This window comes from Equus przewalskii, chromosome 2 (assembly GCF_037783145.1).
Source record: "Equus przewalskii isolate Varuska chromosome 2, EquPr2, whole genome shotgun sequence".
Taxonomy (NCBI): Eukaryota; Metazoa; Chordata; class Mammalia; order Perissodactyla; family Equidae; genus Equus; species Equus przewalskii.
Genome location: NC_091832.1, coordinates 119,260,004 through 119,281,467, shown reverse-complemented (window position 1 = coordinate 119,281,467; position 21,464 = coordinate 119,260,004). Strand labels below are relative to the sequence as shown.

Below are 21,464 nucleotides of genomic sequence, written 5' to 3'. Positions count from 1 at the left end.
CTCACTCTCAGAATTCTGAAGGCACCGCACCAGTCGAGAGTGTTCAGGTTGCTGTGAGTCAGACTCGGGTCCGATTCTCACCCTTGCAGGTGCCCCGGCCCCCATCCTCCCCCCTTCCTCTGTCCCTGCCCCAGGACTTTCAGGATCTTCTTTACAGCCTCAGTTTTCTGAGATTTCACAGTAAAGCGTCTGGGACTCAAAACACGTGGGTCCTTAAGTTCCTAGATCAAACAATTTCTTCTCCACTTCATCTGCTCTTTCCTTCTGGAGCTCATACTGTCAAATGTCGGACTTCCTGGATTAAATCTCTATGTTTCTTCTTTCTATCTCTTCTGTCTCTTTGACATTTTTACTCTTTTCTGGTAGATTTCTTTACCTTATATTCTAACTTTTCTGTGTTAGTTTTGTAGGCCTGCCATAACAAATTAGCACAAACCTGGTCACTTAAAACAAGAGAACACCATTCGACCCAGCACACCTTGTATTGAGCTCCTTGTGCTGACAACCACATTTTAATCTCCAAGAGATCTTTTCTTTGCCTGCCTTTTCTCCATACCCTCTTCTTCCTTTTTAACGAATGCAATAGCTTCTAAAATCTTGGAGGACACCCATTTGACTTTTTAAAATTCAAATTCTTTCTTTTCCTTTTTCCCCCTCATTTAATGTATACTTTTTTTTCCTGTTTAATTTATAAGGTTTCTTTCTATTTCTTCATTCATTCAGTAAATACTTCATGCTGAGCACTGTTTTGGGTACCAGGTATACAAAGTCTCTGCTCTTAGGGCTATTCTGTCCCAGTAGGGGTAGAAAGACAAGGAACATGTGTATACTGCTTTAGGCACCACACACCCACACAGGGAAACACACCAGGGTAAGAAGAGTGAATGACGGAAGGGGTAACACCTGATAAGGAAGGTCAGGGAGGACCCCTGTGACATGCAACGTTGCAGCACAGACCCGAATGAAGTGAGTCAGAAGGTCAAGCAGACACCCCGGGAGGATACGCAGGACCTTGTACACTACGGTAGACATTTAAAATTTATCTTGAGTGAAATAGAAAGCCACTGGGGTTTTGAGCGGAGCCTGGACACGATCTGACTCACATTTTAAAAGGGTCAAGGTGACTTCTGTGTGGAAAGCAGACCATGGGAGACAGAGTGGAAGCCGAGTGAGGAATCGGGAGGCTACCGCAACTGGTCAAGTGGAAGATGATGGTGACCAGTATAAAGCAGCAAGGTGGGCGTGGAGAGGAGTGACTGTCTTCTGGACACATTCCAAAAGCAGAGCTGAAGGGAGAGACCGAAGAACGGGGCGGGGGGGGCCGGGGGGGGGGGGAGTAACAGGAAGAGGGGCAACAAGAATGATCCCAAGTTTGCTGTTACAGATGTGAGGATGAGTGGCTGAAGAGGCAGGAGTTCTGTTCCATCGTGTGAACCTTGAGACGCTGCTTGGACATCATGTGGGGATACAGGTGGAAAGCCGGACACGGAAACTCTCAGTTCCAGAAGAGACTGGGAGGCACAGACAACACGCATCTAACACCGTGGGTCTGGATGGGATCACCTGGAGCAATCACAGTGGCCTGCACACTGACCCTTGGTCAAGTCCAGCCCACGGCCTGTTTTTACTGCTGTAAATAAGGTTTTGCTGGAACACAGCACACCCAGGTGTTCACTCTGGCTGCTCTCGTGCTACATGGGCAGAGCTGTGCAGCTGTGACAGAGAACACATGTCCCGCAAAGCCTACTTACTATCCAACCCTTTACAACCTTGCCTTAGAGAGAACAGATAGAATGGGCTAGGGACTGAGCCCTAGGGCATGTCAAATGTTAGAGTTCAGAAATACGAGAATGACCCAGCAAGGGAGAATGCAAAGGAGAAGCCATCAAAATAGGGTAAGAGAGTGTTGTCCCAGAGGCAAAAGGGAAGAAAAGTGAATCAAGGAAGAGAAAGTGATCGACTGTAAAAAACACTGTTGGGAGGGAAGATCCAAGATGGCGCCGTGAGTAGTCCTCTTTGTCTCTCCCCCTTCAAGTCTACAATTATTTGGACACTTATCACTTGACAAAGGATATCCAGACAGCATCTCAGGACGTCTGAGAGACCCACGCGACTATACATCGGAAGGCGGACGGACTTTCCTCCGGGAGGATGCGGAAATAGGTGAAAACTCTCCGACCCCGACGAGCAGCCTAGTACCCGCAAGCGGCTTTCTTCCAACGGACGCCCCCAGAGGATCTACACACATCTAGGGCAGGAGCGAGAACACAACAGAGGAGCGACGGTGGAAACAGGTGACCAGAACCCTACCTAAACCCCCCGCAATTACTCCTAAACGCAGAGGGAAACTTTGGAGTTGCACACCTGAGCCCGCGGGGAGAATCTCTCCCCGCCATTGGCGGGGAGACCCCGCCTGGTGTTCGCGGCGCCCAGAGGGTCCCAGAGAGAGTCACTGAGGGTACGGAGGTCTCCCAGCTGCCGTTGCCCGCCCTGTGGGAGTAGGGATTGCCGGAGATCTCGGAGAGGACCAGGGCTGGGGGAAGTTTCAAAGGCTGGCTCTGCGACCCGGACGGGAAGCGCCGGAGTTCCACCCGGGCAGCAGACAAAACTCTCTGTCTGCCATTAGCAGAGGGGCCACGCCGAGCATTCACGGCTCCGGGAGAGGCCCGGAGAGAATCCCAGAGGGCGGGGCGACCCCCAGCTGCCGTTGCCCGCCCCGTGGGACTAGGGATAGCCGGAGATCTCGGAGAGGACTGGGGCTGGGGGGAGTTCCAGAGACCCAGCTTCGTAGCCTAGGGGGAAACCCTACAGGCTCACAGCAGCCTTAGGGAAAGCCTCTGCACAGCACCAGTAGAAGGCACCCAGCCACCAGCCACAAGGCTGGAAGACCCCAGGGCAAAAGCAGCATAGCTAGGTGAACTAACCACAGACTGTAGAAGATGCCAATAGCTCTCCTGCGACCCATAGAGGACAAGTGAGATTTTGTGGGTGCCGACAGCAACGGAGCGACAAATATAAGTGATCCCACCCCTGGCCGCTGGAAAAGCCCATAACACCGTTGCAGACCCCAAGGAGAGAGCACATCTAGGTGGGCTACAACAGTAGGCACCAGCAGCCTGAAACCCCCCTGTGACGGCCCCCACAGCAGAGGAGGAAATCCAAAGGGCCACTGTGGCTACGAGGAGGGGCCCAGGCCCAGTTAGCAACTGCGGACAGGGTTCCTGGTTGGTGCAGTATAAACAGCTGCTCCCCCACCGCAGCAGCTGAAACAAGTGAAAGGAGCAACTAAACTCTATCTCCATGCGGAGGCACAAATCAGCAACATCAAGCAATATGAAAAAATACATTAAATCTCCAGAACAGAAAGAAAGTAACAAATACACAGAAAACAATCCCAAAGAAAATGAGATATATAACCTAAATGATGATGACTTCAAAACAGCCATCATTAAAATTCTCAATGAGTTAAGAGAGAGTTCTGACCGTCAACTCAACGAGTTCAGGAGCTATATCACAAAAGAGTTTGATACGATAAAGAAGAACCAAACAGAAATATTGGAAATGAAGAACACAATAGAGGAGATTAAGAAAAATCTAGATGCTCTGAACAGTAGGGCCGATAATATGGAGGAAAGAATTAGCAATTTGGAAGATGGCAATATAGAATTGCTGCAGGCAGAGGAGGAGAGAGAAGCAAGACTAAAAAGAAATGAAGAAACTCTCTGAGAATTATCAGACACAATTAGGAGATGCAACGTAAGGATTATAGGTATACCAGAGGGAGAAGAGAAGGAGAAAGGGGCAGAAAGCCTATTCAAAGAAATAATGGCTGAGAACTTACCTAATCTGGTGAGGGAGATGGATCTTCAGGTGACAGAAGCCAACAGATCTCCAAACTTTATCAATGCAAGAAGACCAACTCCACGGCATATAGTAGTGAAGCTAGCAAAAGTCAACGACAAGGAGAAAATACTAAGGACAGCCAGGCAAAAGAAACTAACCTACAAAGGAACCGCCATCAGGCTATCAGCAGATTTCTCAGCAGAAACTTTACAGGCTAGAAGAGAGTGGAATGATATATTCAAAAATCTGAAGGACAAAAATCTATAGCCGAGAATTCTCTACCCAGTGAAAATATCCTTCAAATACGATGGAGAAATAAAAAACTTTCGCAGATAGACAAAAATTAAGGGAGTTCATTGCCACAAAACCTCCTCTTCAGGAAATCCTCAGGAAAACCCTCATTCCTGAAAAATCCAAAAAAGGAAAGGGGCTACAAAACCAAGAGCAGAGGAGATAAGTAGAAGGACAACAACAGAGAGTAGCAGCTCTACATCAGAACAGATTAAACCATGGGACAAGAAACAAAGGAAACTGAAGAAAAGCGGAAAACAAGACACAAAATGGTAGTGGTAGGCCCCCACATCTCAATAATCACTCTAAATGTAAATGGATTGAACTCCCCAATCAAAAGACACAGAGTGGCAGGATGGATCAAAGAACAAGATCCAACAATATGCTGCCTCCAGGAAACACACCTCAGCCCCAAAGACAAACACAGACTCAGAGTGAAGGGACGGAGAACAATACTCCAAGCTAATAATGAACAAAAGAAAGCAGGTGTCGCTATACTAATATCAGACAAGGTAGATTTCAAAGCAAAACAGATAAAGAAAGAGAAAGAGGGACAGTATATAATGATAAAAGGGACGCTCCACCAAGAAGACATAACACTTATAAATATATACGCACCCAACACAGGAGCACCAAAATTTGTAAAGCAACTCTTAATAGAACTAAAAGAAGACATCAACAACAATACAATAATAGTAGGGGACCTCAACACACCATTAACACCAATGGACAGAACATCCAGACAGAAAATCAACAAGGAAATAATAGAATTAAATGAAAAATTAGACCAGATGGACTTAATAGATATATATAGAACACTTCATCCAAAAACAGCAGGTTACACATTCTTCTCAAGTGCACATGGAACTTTCTCAAGGATTGACCATATTTTGGGAACCAAAGCAAACATCAATAAATACAAGAGAGTTGAAATAATATCAAGCATCTTTTCTGATCATAATGCTATTAAACTAGAAATCACCTACAAGAAAAAAGCAGAGAAAGGTGCAAAAATGTGGAGACTAAACAACACGCTTCTCAACAAACAATGGATCATTGAAGAAATTAAAGAAGAAATCAAATTTTATCTGGAGACTAATGAAAATGAGAACACGACATACCAAAACATTTGGGATGCAGCAAAAGCAGTCCTAAGAGGGAAATTCATCGCAATACAGGCCCACCTCACTAAACAAGAAAAAGCTCACATAAGCAACCTCAAACGACACCTAACAGAACTAGAAAAAGAAGAACAAACAAAGCCCAGAGTCAGTAGAAGGAGGGAAATAATAAAAATAAGAGCAGAAATAAACGATATTGAAACAAAAAAGACAATAGAAAGGATCAATGAAACAAAGAGTTGGTTCTTCGAAAGAATTAACAAAATTGACAAACCCCTAGCCAGACTCACCAAGAAAAGAAGAGAGAAATCGCAAATTAATAAAATTAGGAATGAGAGAGGAGAAATCACAACAGATACCAATGAAATACAAGAGATCATAAGAGAATACTATGAAAAACTATATGCCAACAAATTGAACAACCTGGAAGAAATGGACAAATTCCTAGACTCCTACAATCTCCCCAAACTGAATCAGGAAGAAATGGAGAATCTGAATAGGCCAATCACAAGTAAGGAAATAGAAACGGTAATCAAAAACCTCCCCAAAAATAAGAGTCCAGGACCAGACGGCTTCTCTGGAGAATTCTACCAAACATTCAAAGAAGACTTAATACCTATTCTCCTCAAACTGTTCCAGAAAATTGAGAAAGATGGAGAACTCCCTAACACATTCTATGAAGCCAACATCACCCTGATCCCCAAACCTGACAAGGACAACACAAAGAAGGAGAACTACAGGCCGATATCACTGATGAACATAGATGCAAAAATCCTCAACAAAATTTTGGCAAACCGATTACAGCAATACATCAAAAAGATTATACACCATGATCAAGTGGGATTTATACCAGGGACACAGGGATGGTTCAACATCCGCAAGTCAATCAACGTGATACACTACATCAACAAAATGAAAAACAAAAACCACATGATCATCTCAATAGATGCAGAGAAAGCATTCGACAAGATCCAACACCCATTTATGATAAAAAACCCTCAGTAAAATGGGTATAGAAGGAAAGTACCTCAACATAATAAAGGCCATATATGATAGACCCACAGCCAACATCATACTCAATGGACAAAAACTGAAACCCATCCCTCTGAGGACAGGAACAAGACAAGGGTGCCCACTTTCACCACTCCTATTCAACATAGTACTGGAGGTGCTGGCCAGAGCAATTCGGCAGGAAAAAAAAAATAAAAGGAATCCAAATAGGTAACGAAGAAGTAAAACTCTTGTTGTTTGCAGACGACATGATCTTATATATAGAAAACCCCAAAGAATCCACAGAAAAACTATTAGAAATAATCAACAACTACAGCAAAGTAGCAGGGTATAAAATTAACGTGCATAAATCAGTAGCATTTCTATACACTAACAATGAACTAACAGAAAAAGAACTCAAGAACTCAATCCCATTCACAATCACAACGAAAAGAATAAAATACCTTGGGATAAACTTAACCAAGGAAGTGAAGGATCTATACAATGAAAACTACAAGACTTTCTTGAAAGAAACTGACGATGACATAAAGAGATGGAAAGACATTCCTTGCACATGGATTGGAAGAATAAACATAGTTAAAATGTCCATACTACCTAAAGCAACATACAGATTCAATGCTATCCCAATCAGAATCCCAAGAACATTCTTCACAGGTATTGAACAAACAATCCTAAAATTCATATGGGGCAACAAAAGACCGCGAATTGCTAAAGCAATCCTGAACAAGAAAAACAAAGCCAGCGGAATCACAATCCCCGATTTCAAAACATACTACAAAGCTACAGTGATCACAACAGCATGGTACTGGTACAAAAACAGGTCCACAGATCAATGGAACAGAATTGAAAGCCCAGAGATAAAACCACACATCTATGGACAGCTAATCTTTGACAAAGGAGCAGAGGGCCTACAATGGAGAAAAGAAAGTCTCTTCAACAAATGGTGCTGGGAAAACTGGACAGCCACATGCAAAAGATTGAAAATTGACCAGTCTTTTTCTCCACACACCAAAATAAACTCAAAATGGATCAAAGACCTAAAGATTAGGCCTGAGACAATAAGTCTTTTGGAAGAGAATATAGGCAGTACACTCTTTGACATCAGTTTCAAAAGAATCTTTTCGGACACTGTAACTCCTCAGTTGAGGGAAACAATAGAAAGAATAAACAAATGGGACTTCATCAGACTAAAGATCTTCTTCAAGGCAAGGGAAAACAGGATTGAAACAAAAAAACAGCTCACTAATTGGGAAAAAATATTCACAAGCCACTTATCCGACAAAGGGTTGATCTCCATAATATACAAAGAACTCACACTGCTTAACAACAAAAAAACAAACAACCCGATCAAAAAATGGGCAAAGGACATGAACAGACATTTCTCAAAAGAAGATATGAATATGGCCAATAGACACATGAAAAGATGTTCATCATCGCTAATCATCAGGGAAATGCAAATCAAAACTACACTAAGATATCACCTTACACCCGTTAGATTGGCAAAAACATCCAAAACCAAGAGTGACAAATGTGGGAGAGGTTGTGGAGAAAAAGGAACCCTCATACACTGTTGGTGGGAATGCAAACTGGTACAGCCACTATGGAAAACAGTATGGAGATTTCTCAAAAAGTTAAAAATAGAAATACCCTATGACCCAGCCATCCCATTACTGGGTATCTATCCTAAGAACCTGATATCAGAAATCTCAAGAGTCCGTTGCACCCCTATGTTCATCGCAGCATTATTTACAATAGCCAAGACGTGGAACCAGCCTACATGCCCAGAAACTGATGATTGGATAAAGAAGATGTGGTATATATACACAATGGAATACTACTCAGCCATAAAAAAAGACAAAATTGGCCCATTCACAACAACGTGGATGGACCTCGAGGGTATTATGTTAAGCGAAATAAGCCAGTCAGAGAAAGACGAACTCTATATGACTCCACTCATAGGTGGAATTTAGTATATTGATAAGGAGATCTGATCGGTGGTTACCAGGGAAAAGGGGGGGTGGGGGGAGGGCACAGAGGGGGAAGTGGTGTACCCACAACATGACTAACAAAAATGTACAACTGAAATCTCACAAGGTTGTAATCTATCATAACATTAATAAAAAAAAAAAAAAAAAAAAACCACTGCTGGGAACTCCTGCGAGCTGAGAACTTACAACTGATGCCTGAGTTTGCTGCACAGAGGTCACGGTGGCCTCGACAACAGCAAAAGTCCGGGAGCGTGCGGTGACCAAAGTCCACCTGAAGCTGGTCCCTGATGATCTGGTTTACGCTGGAGAAGAGACTAGAACACCTGATGTGTGCCCACAACGGAGAGGCTCGTGGAAGGGCCAGCTCCCGGAGACATGTGGGGGGTTCCTGACTGCCAGGACGCAGAGCTCTGCAGGGGTAGCAAGACCACTGGGCCATCCTACTTCCCTCCAACATCTTCATTTCCTACAGAAGGCGCTAACCACCTCTCAGCCCCAGCCTGCACGGTGAAGCTACGTGTGCGATCCCATAACAAAACCTGACTTCACCCCCTGCGTCAGCCTCCACATCCCACACCAACATGTCTGTGAGCCCTCCGAGGTCCTGAAAAGCGGTTCAGCTTCTTCCTAAACTGGTACAGCCCCTGAGCACAGGCCAGAGCAGGGACTTCCTGCATGCTGCTCCATCAATAACCACAACTCCCTCCGTTCTCCTTTTATAGTATTCCAAAATGTCTAGCTCTGATGGCTCCCTGTCTGCTGTTTTAGGATTGTCCTTTTTAATTCACTTACTGTCACTTTAACAGGATATAACCTAACGAACTCTATCAGGCCCATCAATGTACACTGGATACGGCCAAACAGTGTCAAAGCTCGCCCTTCAACTGGACTGAAAGGAGACTTTACTCCATCATTTTGTACGTTATCTACACAATCGTCCCTCATACCTGCGTGGGATTGGTTCCAGGACCCCCTCACCACTCCACGTGGATACCGAAAGCCGTGGACGCTCAAGTCCCTTAGTCAGCCCTCTGTGTCTGCTGGTTCCGCATCCTCACATTCAACCAACGGCAGATGGTAAACACAGCACTACACACAGGATCTGGGTTGGTTGAATCCTCGGATGCAGAACCCGCGGATACGGAGGGCTGACTGTATGTTTTTCTCTCATAACAGCAAGTCCTATCGGGATGAAAGTTTATTACTTGTACTATTGGGTGAGAGAATTTAACGGAATGAGAAAACCATATCTGATTATATGTATATATGCCAAATAGCTACACGTTATGCCAAGTACCAACATACTATTAGATTACATGCTACATTGCTAAAACCATTCGTAGAGATTCTACTGGAAGCGTTAGCTATGATGAAAATCAAACAAACGTAAGTAACTTTTCTATGTTCACACAATAACCATTACTTTCTGTTGCATCAACTCAAATTCTACAATACAAGCCAATCTAAAGAAAAGTTGCAGGAACTCATATATTTAAGACTCGAACACGTATTTTGTGGATTATTCACAGGAAATTTTATTAGGTCCAAATGTATGATATATTCAACAGCAGATTCCACCTGCTACACAAATGATGTACTTAGAAAACCTGTAGTAACTTCAACATAAGCATATGCTTACTGTGAATGATCAGATCAGTTCATTGTTAAAGAACTGGGTGACTCATTCTCATGCTAAATGAAAGCAACCTGAACCATCCACAGCACAGTCTCTAAGTTTCTCTGTCATCACCAGCCGCCCACCCCACAGCAACAGAATCCAAACTACGACAAGCACAGCTTCTCCTCATCCTTTACGAAAAGTGTAAAAAACTAAAATAGTGATCCTTCAAGTTACTAACAAAACAAAACAAACAAAAACATGCAGGCTATCCAAGGAACACTGACGTGCAGTGCTGTTTGTGGCCCCACATAAACAAGTCTAACTTCATTATGATTTCACAATTAATTCAGAGACTGCAGGGCAGTAACCATCAAAACTCTGAGAACCAGGAATTATTCACTGGGACATATTCAAAATACTCAATTTTATCCACATCCCCTTGCTGTTGCCCTCCACAGATCGTAACAATGAGAATTTTTGATCTCAGGTCTTAAAGTAAAAGGGGAAAAAGAACATATATTAAATGCCTACCACGCTACCAAAGATTATCTACTGATAACCTGTACACACGGTCTCATTTAACTGCCCCAGTAATTCTATAGAATTATAACTGCTGTCCTCATTTTACAGACAGAAAAACTGAGCTAAGGGCTGTCAAGTGACACCCAAGATAGTCAAGCCAGACTTACAACCTAAGCGCTTGACAATTAATCTAGAACAATTTCCAAGACACACTTGCTTCTGGAATCTTCAGAAGTCATCTCATCCAGCACTTCCCAAACTGAACTTCACGAAACTCTAGGGTCACTAAGATGCTAACAAATATTCTGAGAACTGGGGCCCTGGGGTTCAAAACTGTGGGACAAGTCACTTTCCATCAGAATTTCCCAGAACTTTAATAGGCACATTGTGACTCTCTGAGAAGGTGATAAAATGGAGTGTTCGGCTAATCTCTTAAACCATGAAGCCCTTTGTTTAAAGAAAACCTGACAACACCCATGGGATGCTTGTGCTCGACTAGGCACAGTCTGGAAAAGGGTCATCCAGCCCAATCTCCTCTTTCAATGATTTCATCAAACAAGGTACAGAGATTAAGTGACTCCTCAAGGCCACACACAGTCACTAACGGGGCCAGGGCCGCCCCGAGGAGGCCTGAGCACTCCACCAGGATGCTCTTTCCCTCCGTCATCCGGTCTCACTCCAGTACTAACTATTTCTACAACCTTCAACACCAACTAACAGGAAAGAAGTGTTACATGAATCATTCTGACTCTTCTGAATGGCAGTGAAGAGAAACCGTTTACAGAAAAGGAGCTCAAAAATGGTCCCCCTCCCACTGCACTCGCCTCTCAGAGACTTGGGATGCATCTGGAAACGATTCCACTGTAATAACGCTGAGTAACACAGTTGGGCCAAGCAGTCCCATAGGCACGTTCTTCTCTGCAGTGAGCCAGAAGTGCGCCCCAGGACCGCACAGACACTGCCAGAGCCAGAGACATCCAACAGTGACACGGTTACTCAGAGCACCTTGCTCCCCGTTTGCCCCTGGTCCCGCGCCCCGCGTTGGGGTCCACAGTCCTGGGCCAAGCATGCCATCTCGTGTTCATCTCAGCAACTGCTGAACCCGCCCCACCTTCCAATGACCATCTCATGGCCTGGCAGCTCCCCAAAGCACACTTCCCTTTCTCCCAATTCTTGCCCATTTACCTCAAAAAAACCTTTTTTCTTCTCTTCTGCCATTTACCCCAACTGAGTGAAAAAGTATTTTATTTGTGGCATTCTAGTCACAGCAAAATCACAAGTTTGGAATATACTTGTAGCTGAAGAAACAGACCAGGGCAAGAGGCCAACAGACCCCAGAAATGCCCTAACGGAGGACTGCCCCAACAGAGACTGGGGAGATCCGTTAGTCATTCAGAGAAGGTCTTGAAGGCCACCGCCAGGTCAGCTGCTGCAGTTCAGAGCCAAAGACACGGGCCTGGGGGAAAGAGACACGGCAACCACCTGCGAAGCACTGCGCCAGAGTTCAGGGCTCTGCAGGGCGAGGGCAAGGACTCCCCATTCCGGAGCCAGCGGGGTCGGGCGCGCCCCACATGCTCCAGGCTCCTTTGGACTGCTCTCTCCCAACCAGCCTCCAAGCAGAATGTTTCCAGTGCCTCTATACTTCCCTTAACTACTGCAGAAGCTACGAATCTCCTGAGGGCAGTACCCCACCCAGCAGCGTCCAGCACACCCCCTAGTATCTACCGACTATTTTGTCTGTGATTAATCACTGTACTTATGCAAATCTAGAATTCTTTCCCCACATATGCGTTAGACAAGCTTTCATCAGCTTAAAAACCTGGCTGTCACTTTGAAAGGCTGTTTCTACAGAAAACTGTTCCCAATATCACCACATGGTAACCTTTTGGAACACAACCCATTTGGGAATTTGGGACTTCCAGTTCAGGGCTCCCCACCACCTGATGGGTCCTGACCAAACAAGGATGAGAGAACATGTAGTCTAGACACGAAGCAACCAATTTTGAAGAAAATGGGAATGTGAGTACCAGCTGCATTATAATCCCAAGACGTTAGGCAGCTCGGTTTTCCCTCTCATCGAATCCCCCTGGACCCCAAGCTCAGGCGGGACCCTGCTGTGGCCGCTCTGCAGGCACAGAGGTCCACAGCGGCCGCGGGCACGGCAGTAGCCTCCACCCGGCCGGCCCGTGCCGCGGGCTCACCGCCGCCTCCCCGGGTTCCCACAGCCCCGCCGCTCGGACGGGAAACCGGGTCGCCTCGAGGGCCCGGCGGGGCGGCTGGGGGGTGACTGGACCCGGGGGCCGCTGCGGCCGCGCAGGCGGGTCTGTCCCCGGGAGAATGGGGGCGTGCCCGTGTCCCCGGGGAATGGACGCGAGAGGATGGGGGCGGGTCTGTCCCCAGGAGGAGGGAGGAGGCGGGGAGGATGCGGGCGGGCCCGTGTCCCCGGCGGATGGAGGCGTGGGGGGATGGGGGCGGGTCTGGCCCCGGTAGGAGGCGGGGAGGATGGGGGCGGGTCTGGCCCCAGGAGGAGGCGGGGAGGATGGGGGCGGGTCTGGCCCCGGGAGGAGGCGGGGAGGATGGGGGCGGGTCTGTCCCCGGGAGGAGGCGGGGAAGACGGGGACTGGCCCGGTGTCCCCGGGGGATGGAGGCGGGAGGATGGGGGCGGGCCTGTCCCCGGAGGAGGGAGGATGCCGGGAGGATGGCGGCGGGGAGGCGCACCCGCGGACGTTCTGGGTCTCGGGGCGCCAAGCAGAGGGCACAGGGCGCAGGTCACCTGCGGGCGGGGCCAAGGTGACGGGCCGCTGGGCCTTCCCACCACGCAGGGCGGCCCCAGTGACCGGGGGAGGGGGCAGGCCTTATCCCAGGGAGCCGACCGGGCGGCGGGCGAGGGGACCCGGGAGGCCCAGGGCGGCCCCGCACGACACGGCACGGCGCCCCCCTCCCCGCGCCCCGGCACTCAGCCGCCGTCCCCTCGCGGGCTCCCGAGGCTGGACCGCGCGGCGGAGGGGCGGGCCCGGGGACGGAAGGACGGACAGAGGGACGGACGCGGGGACGGAGCCCCGTACTCACTGAAGAAGAGGCGGTAGCCGGGCTCGCCGGGCCGGCCGCGCTCCTCCGTGCCGTACCCGGCCATGGCGCGGCGCGGGGCCCGGAGCGCGGGGCCCGGGGGGCGGGCGGCGGGGCGCCGGGGCCGCAGCAGCCGCAGCAGCGCGCGCATGGCGGCGAGGGGAGTGGCCGGTGCGCCCGCCGCCCCGAGGAGCCGCCGTCCGGGAGTCTGCGCGCCCGAGGAGCCGGCCCGCCTGCGCCCCCTGCCGTCCGAGGCGCTTGCTCACACCCCGCCCCGAGCCCCGAGGCGGCCCGCCACCGCGCCGGGACCCGCAGGACGAGGCGCCGCCCGCGAGCCCGCCGCCGCGCACGTGCGCACCCGCGCCTGCGTCCCTCACGGCCCCGCCTGCGCCCGCTGTCCGGACGGGACGTTCGCGGTAAGGATGGGGCCCTGACGGTCCCCGCTCCGTGCGCCTCTGCGCTAGATCCCGTCCCACGTGGACACTGGGCGGGCGCGCGCACACAACGGCATCTGTCCCCGTGGCGTACCCATCAGGCCTCCTTGCGAAGACGTGACCTTGACCTGACGTACAGCAAGACACGGTAAGTGACCTCCTCGAATGCCAGTCCTCCACGAAGCCCTGTCCTGTGCAGCCAAGCAGGGCGCACGTGTCCCTTCTTGCTCTTACGTGTTCACGCTGCAGTGGCACATGGTACCGTCCCTGTGTGTTTCTGAGTGTCATCTTGCCCACGTCACCCTGACCAACCCGTGGGTTGTTAACGTGCCGGGAACTTCAGCTCAGCATCCTTGTCGGTCGCGGCACCAGGCCTGAATATGACGATGGCTCATTTGTCGTTGAGTTAAATTGCGCCGGGAACTGCCTCTCTACCTAACCTCTCTCATCGGCGTATGAAATTCTCGTTATCGACTTTCCAGAAAACTCGTGCAAGCAGTGGTCCATGGGCACTGTCTCCACTTCTTCCTAGGCTTTCCTCATCTCCCCAAATGGACTTCCTCCACCTTCTCAGGCCCATCACTGACGACCTGCTGTCAGGTTGGAAGATCACTGCTCACAGCAAATCGGAGTGAAGAATCCAGAAGAGAGCAGGGAATAAGATTTTTTTAATTACAAGTTAAAACTTTTAAAGACAATTAAGTATTTCAGTGATCCCGTCTATAAACTGAAAGCAAGAGGAGTAGCAATTTTACAGAAAGAGGCAAAAAAAAATGCCTAATGATCATATCAAAAACTGAGTAAAATGGTTTTAGTTAAAAGAGAAGGCATTTTTAAAATAATAATCTCAACATACTGTAATAAAAATTGGTATACAATATAATAATTATAAGAATATAATTCTAACTTAAAATCCTGGCTCTTACAAGATAAGACAAACATCTTTATGCAGATTTTGTTAGCTAATTTATAGTAATTAAGTCACGAGTACAGATCTCATTCTGGTCTAAACTAGGTAACTTCTTGCTCTGGGTGGTCACGGGCCCAGATGAAAAATAGGAGCCGTGCTACTACACAAGAGGGGAAAAATAAATATTGGAGAACAATCAGTGGTCTGCCACAGATGTTGTTCTCTTTCCCTGTAGTGCAATTCTTTTGGAAAGGTCTATGAGAACTCTACATATTTCTACTGCAGTTGTGGACAGGCTCCACATTCTTCCTCTCTGGCACCTGGTTCTTTCAGCATCTCCCGCTATCCATGGTAGTTAAAATTAGAAGACGGGTCTACACCAGTTCCAGAAAGGGTCGCTAGGAGGCGTTGTCGCTGACCACGTGGACTCTCTACTTCCTTTACAGATCCTAAAATGTCTCTGCCAACAGTGGTGGCTTGGATGGCCAGTTACAGTTGTCCAGTGTAGGGCCAAAATTGCCAGGCCTTTATAAGCCCAGTGATTGGATGTGGGGTCCCTGCAGGGGGGCATGATGGGCAAAGCAGCTAAGGCCACCCCTGGAGAGGCTGATGGCTGAAGCAAAAGGTCCTTCATTAGAGCCGCACGTCCAGCGACCACAACTGGGAACCTGCAGTGGAGCCGGGAGCTGGAGCTGGAGCAGCATCAGATAGCCAGGGTGCTGGTTCTGCTTCTGCGGTTAGCATTGGCAAGCATCTCACAAAATCTACCACGGTTATAGTTGTCGTTTTCCGAAAGGCTGGATTATCCTAATAGGGAATAAAAGAATTTTAAAATTGTGGAGTAGTCATTTGTGTGTTAACTTTTATAAAAGCAGAATATGTCTCTAAAATGAATTATTATCCTTACCTACAAAATGATAAAAAAGCAAATTTTAAAAATTGCTAATTGCCATTGCTCATGCTTGCTAACCAATAGCTAACATTGGGGGCAGGGCTGTGATATAAAGCAGTATTCAATAAAAGCAATGAGAATTTTAAAACAACTTATAACATTTTCTCATTTATCTGTTTAGAGACACACAGACTGTGATATTTCACTGGCCTTTTGAATACTTTATCCAAAGGGGCAACTTTAAAAATATGCTCATGTTGTCAAACATTTAAAATATCCATCATATTATCAAATAAATGTTCCAAAAATATTTATAAATGTTACTTAGAGTTCATGTTCATCCACTATTTGTCAGCCACATTTTTTCTTTCTAAATACATGTAAAAATTCTGTCATTTCTCATTTAAATACTATTATTCTATTGAGAAACAAAGTTATTATCACAATACAACAAAACAACAGGAGCTTTGTCTGCTAACTTTAGATCTTAAAATATTATATTACACTATACTATATTAAATTCAATGCTGTAGTGAATTTATTTTTCTTAGTAAAATCAATGATACCTCAAGAGAATAAGACAAGCCACAGACTGGGAGAAAATATCTGCAAAAGATATATCTGATAAAGAACTGTTATCAAAACATACAAAGAAATCTTAAAAATCAAAAGTAAGAAAACAAACAACCTAATTTAAAAATGGGTAAAAGAAGGAAAGAGCAAATAGTGAAAAAGACTGCAAAGAGATTGAGTACGTTGTCGGTGACAGAGCCTGAAGTTGTCCCCCAGTATCAATACTCCTCTTCTCTTATAGCAAACGAATTTTGGGCTGCCCTGAATACAAACTACACTTGCCAGCCTCCCTTGCAATAGGTGTGGCCATGTAAGTAAAGTCCACCAATGGGACAAAATCTAGGAACATTCCTTAAGAAGATGTGGTATATATACAATGGAATATTACTTAGCCATGAGAAAGAGGGAAATCCTGCCATTTGCGACAATATGGATGGAACTTGAGGTTATTATGCTAAGTGAAATAAGTCAGAGAAAGACAAATACTGTATGATCTCACTTATACTTGGAATATTAAAAATTTTTTAAAAAACCAAACTCATTGAAACAGAATAGAATGGTGGTTGCCAGGGGGTGGGGTGTGGGGGAAATGGGGAGATGTTGGTCAAAGGGTACAGACTTACAGTTTTAAGATGAATAAATTCTGAGGACGTACAGCATGGTGACTATAGTTAACGATACTCTACTGTATACTTGAAGTTTGTTGGGAGAGTAGATCTTAAATGTTCTCCCTACACACACGGCCGCGAAAGGTAATTATGTCAGTTGAAGGACATTTTATTGTAATCATTTCACAACATATACGTGTATCAAATCATCATATTGTGCAACTTCAACTTACACAATGTTACATGTCAATGATATCTCAATAAAGCTGGGGGGAAGGGAGGCAGTTGGCTTACTCTCTGCCTCTCCCTCCACGTTGTTCCCTGCATTCTGCTGCCTGGCACTTGGACCCACCTTGCCCGTGAAGACAAGGCTGAGCGGGGCTGCGAGCAGGAAGAAGCGTGCACCCCAGAGGCCTTGTGGAGCAGAGCAGCCGTAGAGCTAGAACACAAGCCTTTGGACTTTCACATGAGAGAGATGAACACCTGTCCTATTTAAGCCACTAATATTCTGTTTTTGTTTTTGTTTTCTGGTTCTCCCAGCTGAACTTAATTCTAATCTTAATTTTTTTCTTCTTGCCTAGGAAAATAACTTAGGAGAAGTCCTAATTGAAGGCCCCCTTTACTACCTATACAATTTCATGCAAAAATACTGTGAAGATATTATATGAACTGTTACTTATGAAGTATTTAAAGTAAGAAGTTACTTGTAGTAGTGAGAAAAAATATGTAATAAGTTCAACTTTAAAAACCAACTAAGATGATATTAAGAGAGAATTTTAGTTGAAATTTTAAGCACACTGGCAGAAAACCTTTACCAAAGACATATCTAACAAAAGACTGGTATCCAAAATATACAAAGACCTCTAAAAACTCAACAATAAGAAAACAAACAACCCAATTAAACAATGGGGAAAAGATCTGAACAGATACCTGACCAAAGAAGATGTATAGATGGCAGACAAGCACGTGAAAAGATGCTCAACATCCTATGTCATAGGGAAATTCACATTAAAACAACGAGATGCCACTATACATCTATTAGAACGGCTAACATCCAGAGCACTGACAGCACCAAACGCTTCGAGGATGTGGGGCAGCAGGAGCGCTCACTCACTGCTGGTGCGAATGGGAAATGCTGCCGCCGCTCTGGAAGACAGTTTGGCAGTTTCTTACAAGACTGAACATACTCTTAGCACACGAGCCAGCAATTGCACTCCTTGGTATTCACCAAAATGAACTGAAAACTTTTCGTCCAAGCGAAAACCTGCACATCGACATTTATAGAAGCCTTATTCATAATTGTCCAAACTGGGAAGCAGCCGACGTGTTCAGTGGGTGAATAGGTAGATAAACTGTGGTCCCTCCAGACAATGGAAGACTGTTCAGGGCTAAAAAGGAAATGCGCTGTCAAGCCGTGAAAAGACATGCAGAAACTTTAAATGCATATTACTAGGCGAGAGAAGCCAATCTGAAAAGGCTGAATACTACGTGATTCCAACTCCACGACATTCTGGAAAAGGCAAAACTATGGAGAAAGTAAAACGATCGGTGGCTGTCAGGGGTTGGAGGCGGGGGAGGGATGAACAGACAGAGCGCAGAACTTCTCTGCAGGAGGCCACGTGATGGAGACGTGTCAGTATACATTTGTCCAGACCAACAGAGTGTACAACACCAAGTGTGAACCCCTGTGTAAACTAAGGAATTCATGTGATAATGATGTGTCGATACAGGTTCGATTGTGACGAACGTACACCCTGACGAGGGCTGTTGATCGTGGGGAGACTGTGCACACGTGGGGTACGGGGTGTAAGGAAAGCCTCTGCACCTTCTGCTCAGTTTTGCTGTGAACCTAAAACTGCTCTAAAAAAATAAAGTTGATAAAATTAAAATGATTCAAAGAGACTTAACACCTCAAGATCTTTTCAAACAATACCTAATGTGGTAATTTAAATTTAGAAAAATATATCATTCCTTTTCTCTGGTTATTAACTGTATTTTCCTTTATCATCTACTGAAAATCATGTTTCATTTTAACTTCCTGATGTGTAGTGCCTGTGAAAGTGCCACTAGTGCCTTCGATGCTGCATTCATAACAGGCATTCGTGCTTCGCTGGAACTGCTCCTGCTTCAGCCCGGACCTACCCTGCACTTCTGTAGCCTCGTATGCAAAATCATTAACCAATTCATGTTATGCAGAATCAAGTTCCCCTGTGGGCATTCCATGGACAGTTTCACACTTTCAGAGATTCTAGTGTACTCTTCTTTATTATGATTGAGAATATTTTGTCTTTTTTTTCTTTTTGCTGAGGAAGATTAGCCCTGAGCTAACATCTGTGCCCATCTTCCTCCACTTTCTGTGTGAGTTGCCTGCCACAGCATGGCTGATGAGTGGTATAGGTCCATGCCGTGCTCTGAACCCACAAACCCAGGTTGCTGACGCAGAACACACCAAACTTAACCACTAGGCCATGGGGATAGTCCCCTGTATCATTTTATTTTTAAGCAAATGTCCTATCTCATTTTTATTTTATAAAATTTTATGCAACTCCACTAACTTAATGGAAAAGCTTAAATTCTCAGAGGTCCTTTTTTGAAGAATTATTGAAGACCTAATATGGAATATAAAAATTCTTTTTTCCTTGTACAGCTATTAAATAGCAACTAATTTTAGCTCCCACCTTGAAGGCTTCTTAAGATAGAAAGGACGAGTTCCTGGATGAAGTGATAGGTCACCGGTCATCGTTTTTCTCTTCGTATTTCACAGATCTCATGTATATCTGCCAGATCCCTACCTGTCTGATAATTCAGCAGCGTGTTTCCCTGAAAATTCTTCAAAGGATTGTTCAACTCAGATACTAGTGAATGAAGAAGGTATGTTATATATTTGGTCCACGTGGAGAGAGATTTCCCGTGGCCCTGACGCCGCCAGCGCCTGACAGAGCACGCGGTGGGATTCCTCCACTCAGTCCTGGCGGCCCAGCCCTTAGATGCCTAACAGCAAACTGTGAATTTTGCTTCATTTTCGGAAGTGACATTGCTTTAATGTTTCTTCCTAACTTTTAACCTCAGAAGAGTCTCTGAGAACAATCCATTTGTTTTAAAGCAACTTTAAGCAGCTACTTGGGGAACGGCCCTGCGGGGTGTCAACACACCACAGCTGGCACAATCAGAAGCAGGGAGGACTGGCGGGGCGGGGGCAGGGCTGCAAAGTGCAGACCCAGGGCCCCTGCGCTCCTGTAGGTCTGTGCCTGCAGGCCTCCCAGGTGCCAAAAGGCCTTGTTCTACCATAAAGTGACAAAGGACAAATGTCAAGATAGCTCCTTCAAGAGTCCGAGGCCCCCTGCAGGGAGGGACCAGGACGCGGGTGACCTGATTTACTGTGTAATTGTGGAAAGATCTGAAGCCGGCCTGGCTAGAAAAGCTGAAAATAGGCATCTGGGGAGAGAGAGGAACTTTGTGAAAAGAGCAGAGAGATTTAAATTGTATTTTAAGGAAGTTTTGCCATATGTGGTGAAATGTAACTCTTTCCTAAGGCTTCCTCTGAAGGTTATGGGACATCTATGTCACTCATTAATGCTTTTGGAGTTAGACTTGTGTTTTATTAAGATGTGGTACACTGAGAGGGGCCTCCAGGCAGTTCAGACACACAAAAGTTACGTGTATGTTTAACTGACACATTTATACTGAATCATAGAATACAGACGCATTTAATTTTAAGGATAAAATGTGAGTCGTCAGAGTTTCAAGATGCCGGGAGAGAACTTGGGGTCGCATGTTCTCAAAGGGGCAGTACAGCCCCCAAGGAGGCCTGTTGGAAATTCTCGGGGTTTTTCCTGATGTCACAATGATGGAGGAGCGTTACTGCCGTTTAGTGTGTGGGGCCCAGGGATGCTGTGCGTCCTACGACGCTTGAGACAGCCCTACACAAGAAAGTGTCCTGTGTCCTCCATTGCTCTCAAGTGTCCCATCAGACATTTGTGTACATAGAAAATCTGGGTTTTTTTTAAATTATCTCAGCCTAAAAACTAATGCCATTTTGTATATAACACAAAATACTTTTTGCATTGTTTCAATATGCTTATGGTATTTGAATCTCTAGTGCCTTACACTGTATCAGTCTGCATTACAGCGATTAATTCATGGTGCTTCTACACATGATTACTTCATCCGTCAAGAGGGCAGGTGCCTGAGCACTTGCATGTTGAAATATGTATGATTTTATTTCACATTTCTTTCATGTCTTCCTTATGTGATAGGCACTATATTGATTTTTTGAAAATTAGTGTAATAGCTTTTGTTATTGATCAGTTTCATTTCAGGAGAGTAAAGACACTGTTACAAAAGATTTCTTATTAAACGGGAAGTTTAGTTCACCCATTCACCCACTGATCGACATTTGGATGGTTTCCATCCTTGGCTATTACAAATAATACCACAGTAAACATTCACGTGTAAGTTTCTGTGTAGACAGGCTTTCATCCCTCCTGGGTCATGTGCCAATTCTATGTTTGACTTTTTGAGAAACCACCAAACTGTTTTCCACATAACTGTGCCGTTTTACATTCCTACCAGCAATGTACAAGG

At 45.9% G+C, this 21,464-nt stretch overlaps 1 protein-coding gene and 1 long non-coding RNA gene across 5 annotated transcripts in view; one reads left to right on the top strand and one right to left on the bottom strand.

The window, feature by feature from the left end:
• PPA2 (inorganic pyrophosphatase 2) overlaps positions 1–14,488 on the bottom strand; it is an 80,734-nt gene extending 66,246 nt beyond the window's left edge. The window contains exon 1 of one of the 4 annotated variants that reach the window (XM_070609392.1): positions 13,992–14,488. In XM_070609392.1, the coding sequence (XP_070465493.1) occupies positions 13,992–13,995 (4 nt within the window). In that variant the 5' untranslated portion in view covers positions 13,996–14,488. Of the gene's footprint in view, positions 1–13,466; positions 13,686–13,991 lie in introns of those variants that run through there. The other 3 variants (XM_070609391.1, XM_070609390.1, XM_070609389.1) reach the window with 3 other exon arrangements.
• Positions 13,069–18,772, top strand: LOC103561970 (uncharacterized). Its single transcript, XR_011537302.1, has 3 exons — positions 13,069–13,165; positions 13,779–14,045; positions 17,462–18,772. It is a non-coding gene; the product is annotated as an uncharacterized lncRNA (long non-coding RNA).
• The last annotated feature ends 2,692 nt before the right edge of the window (positions 18,773–21,464 follow it).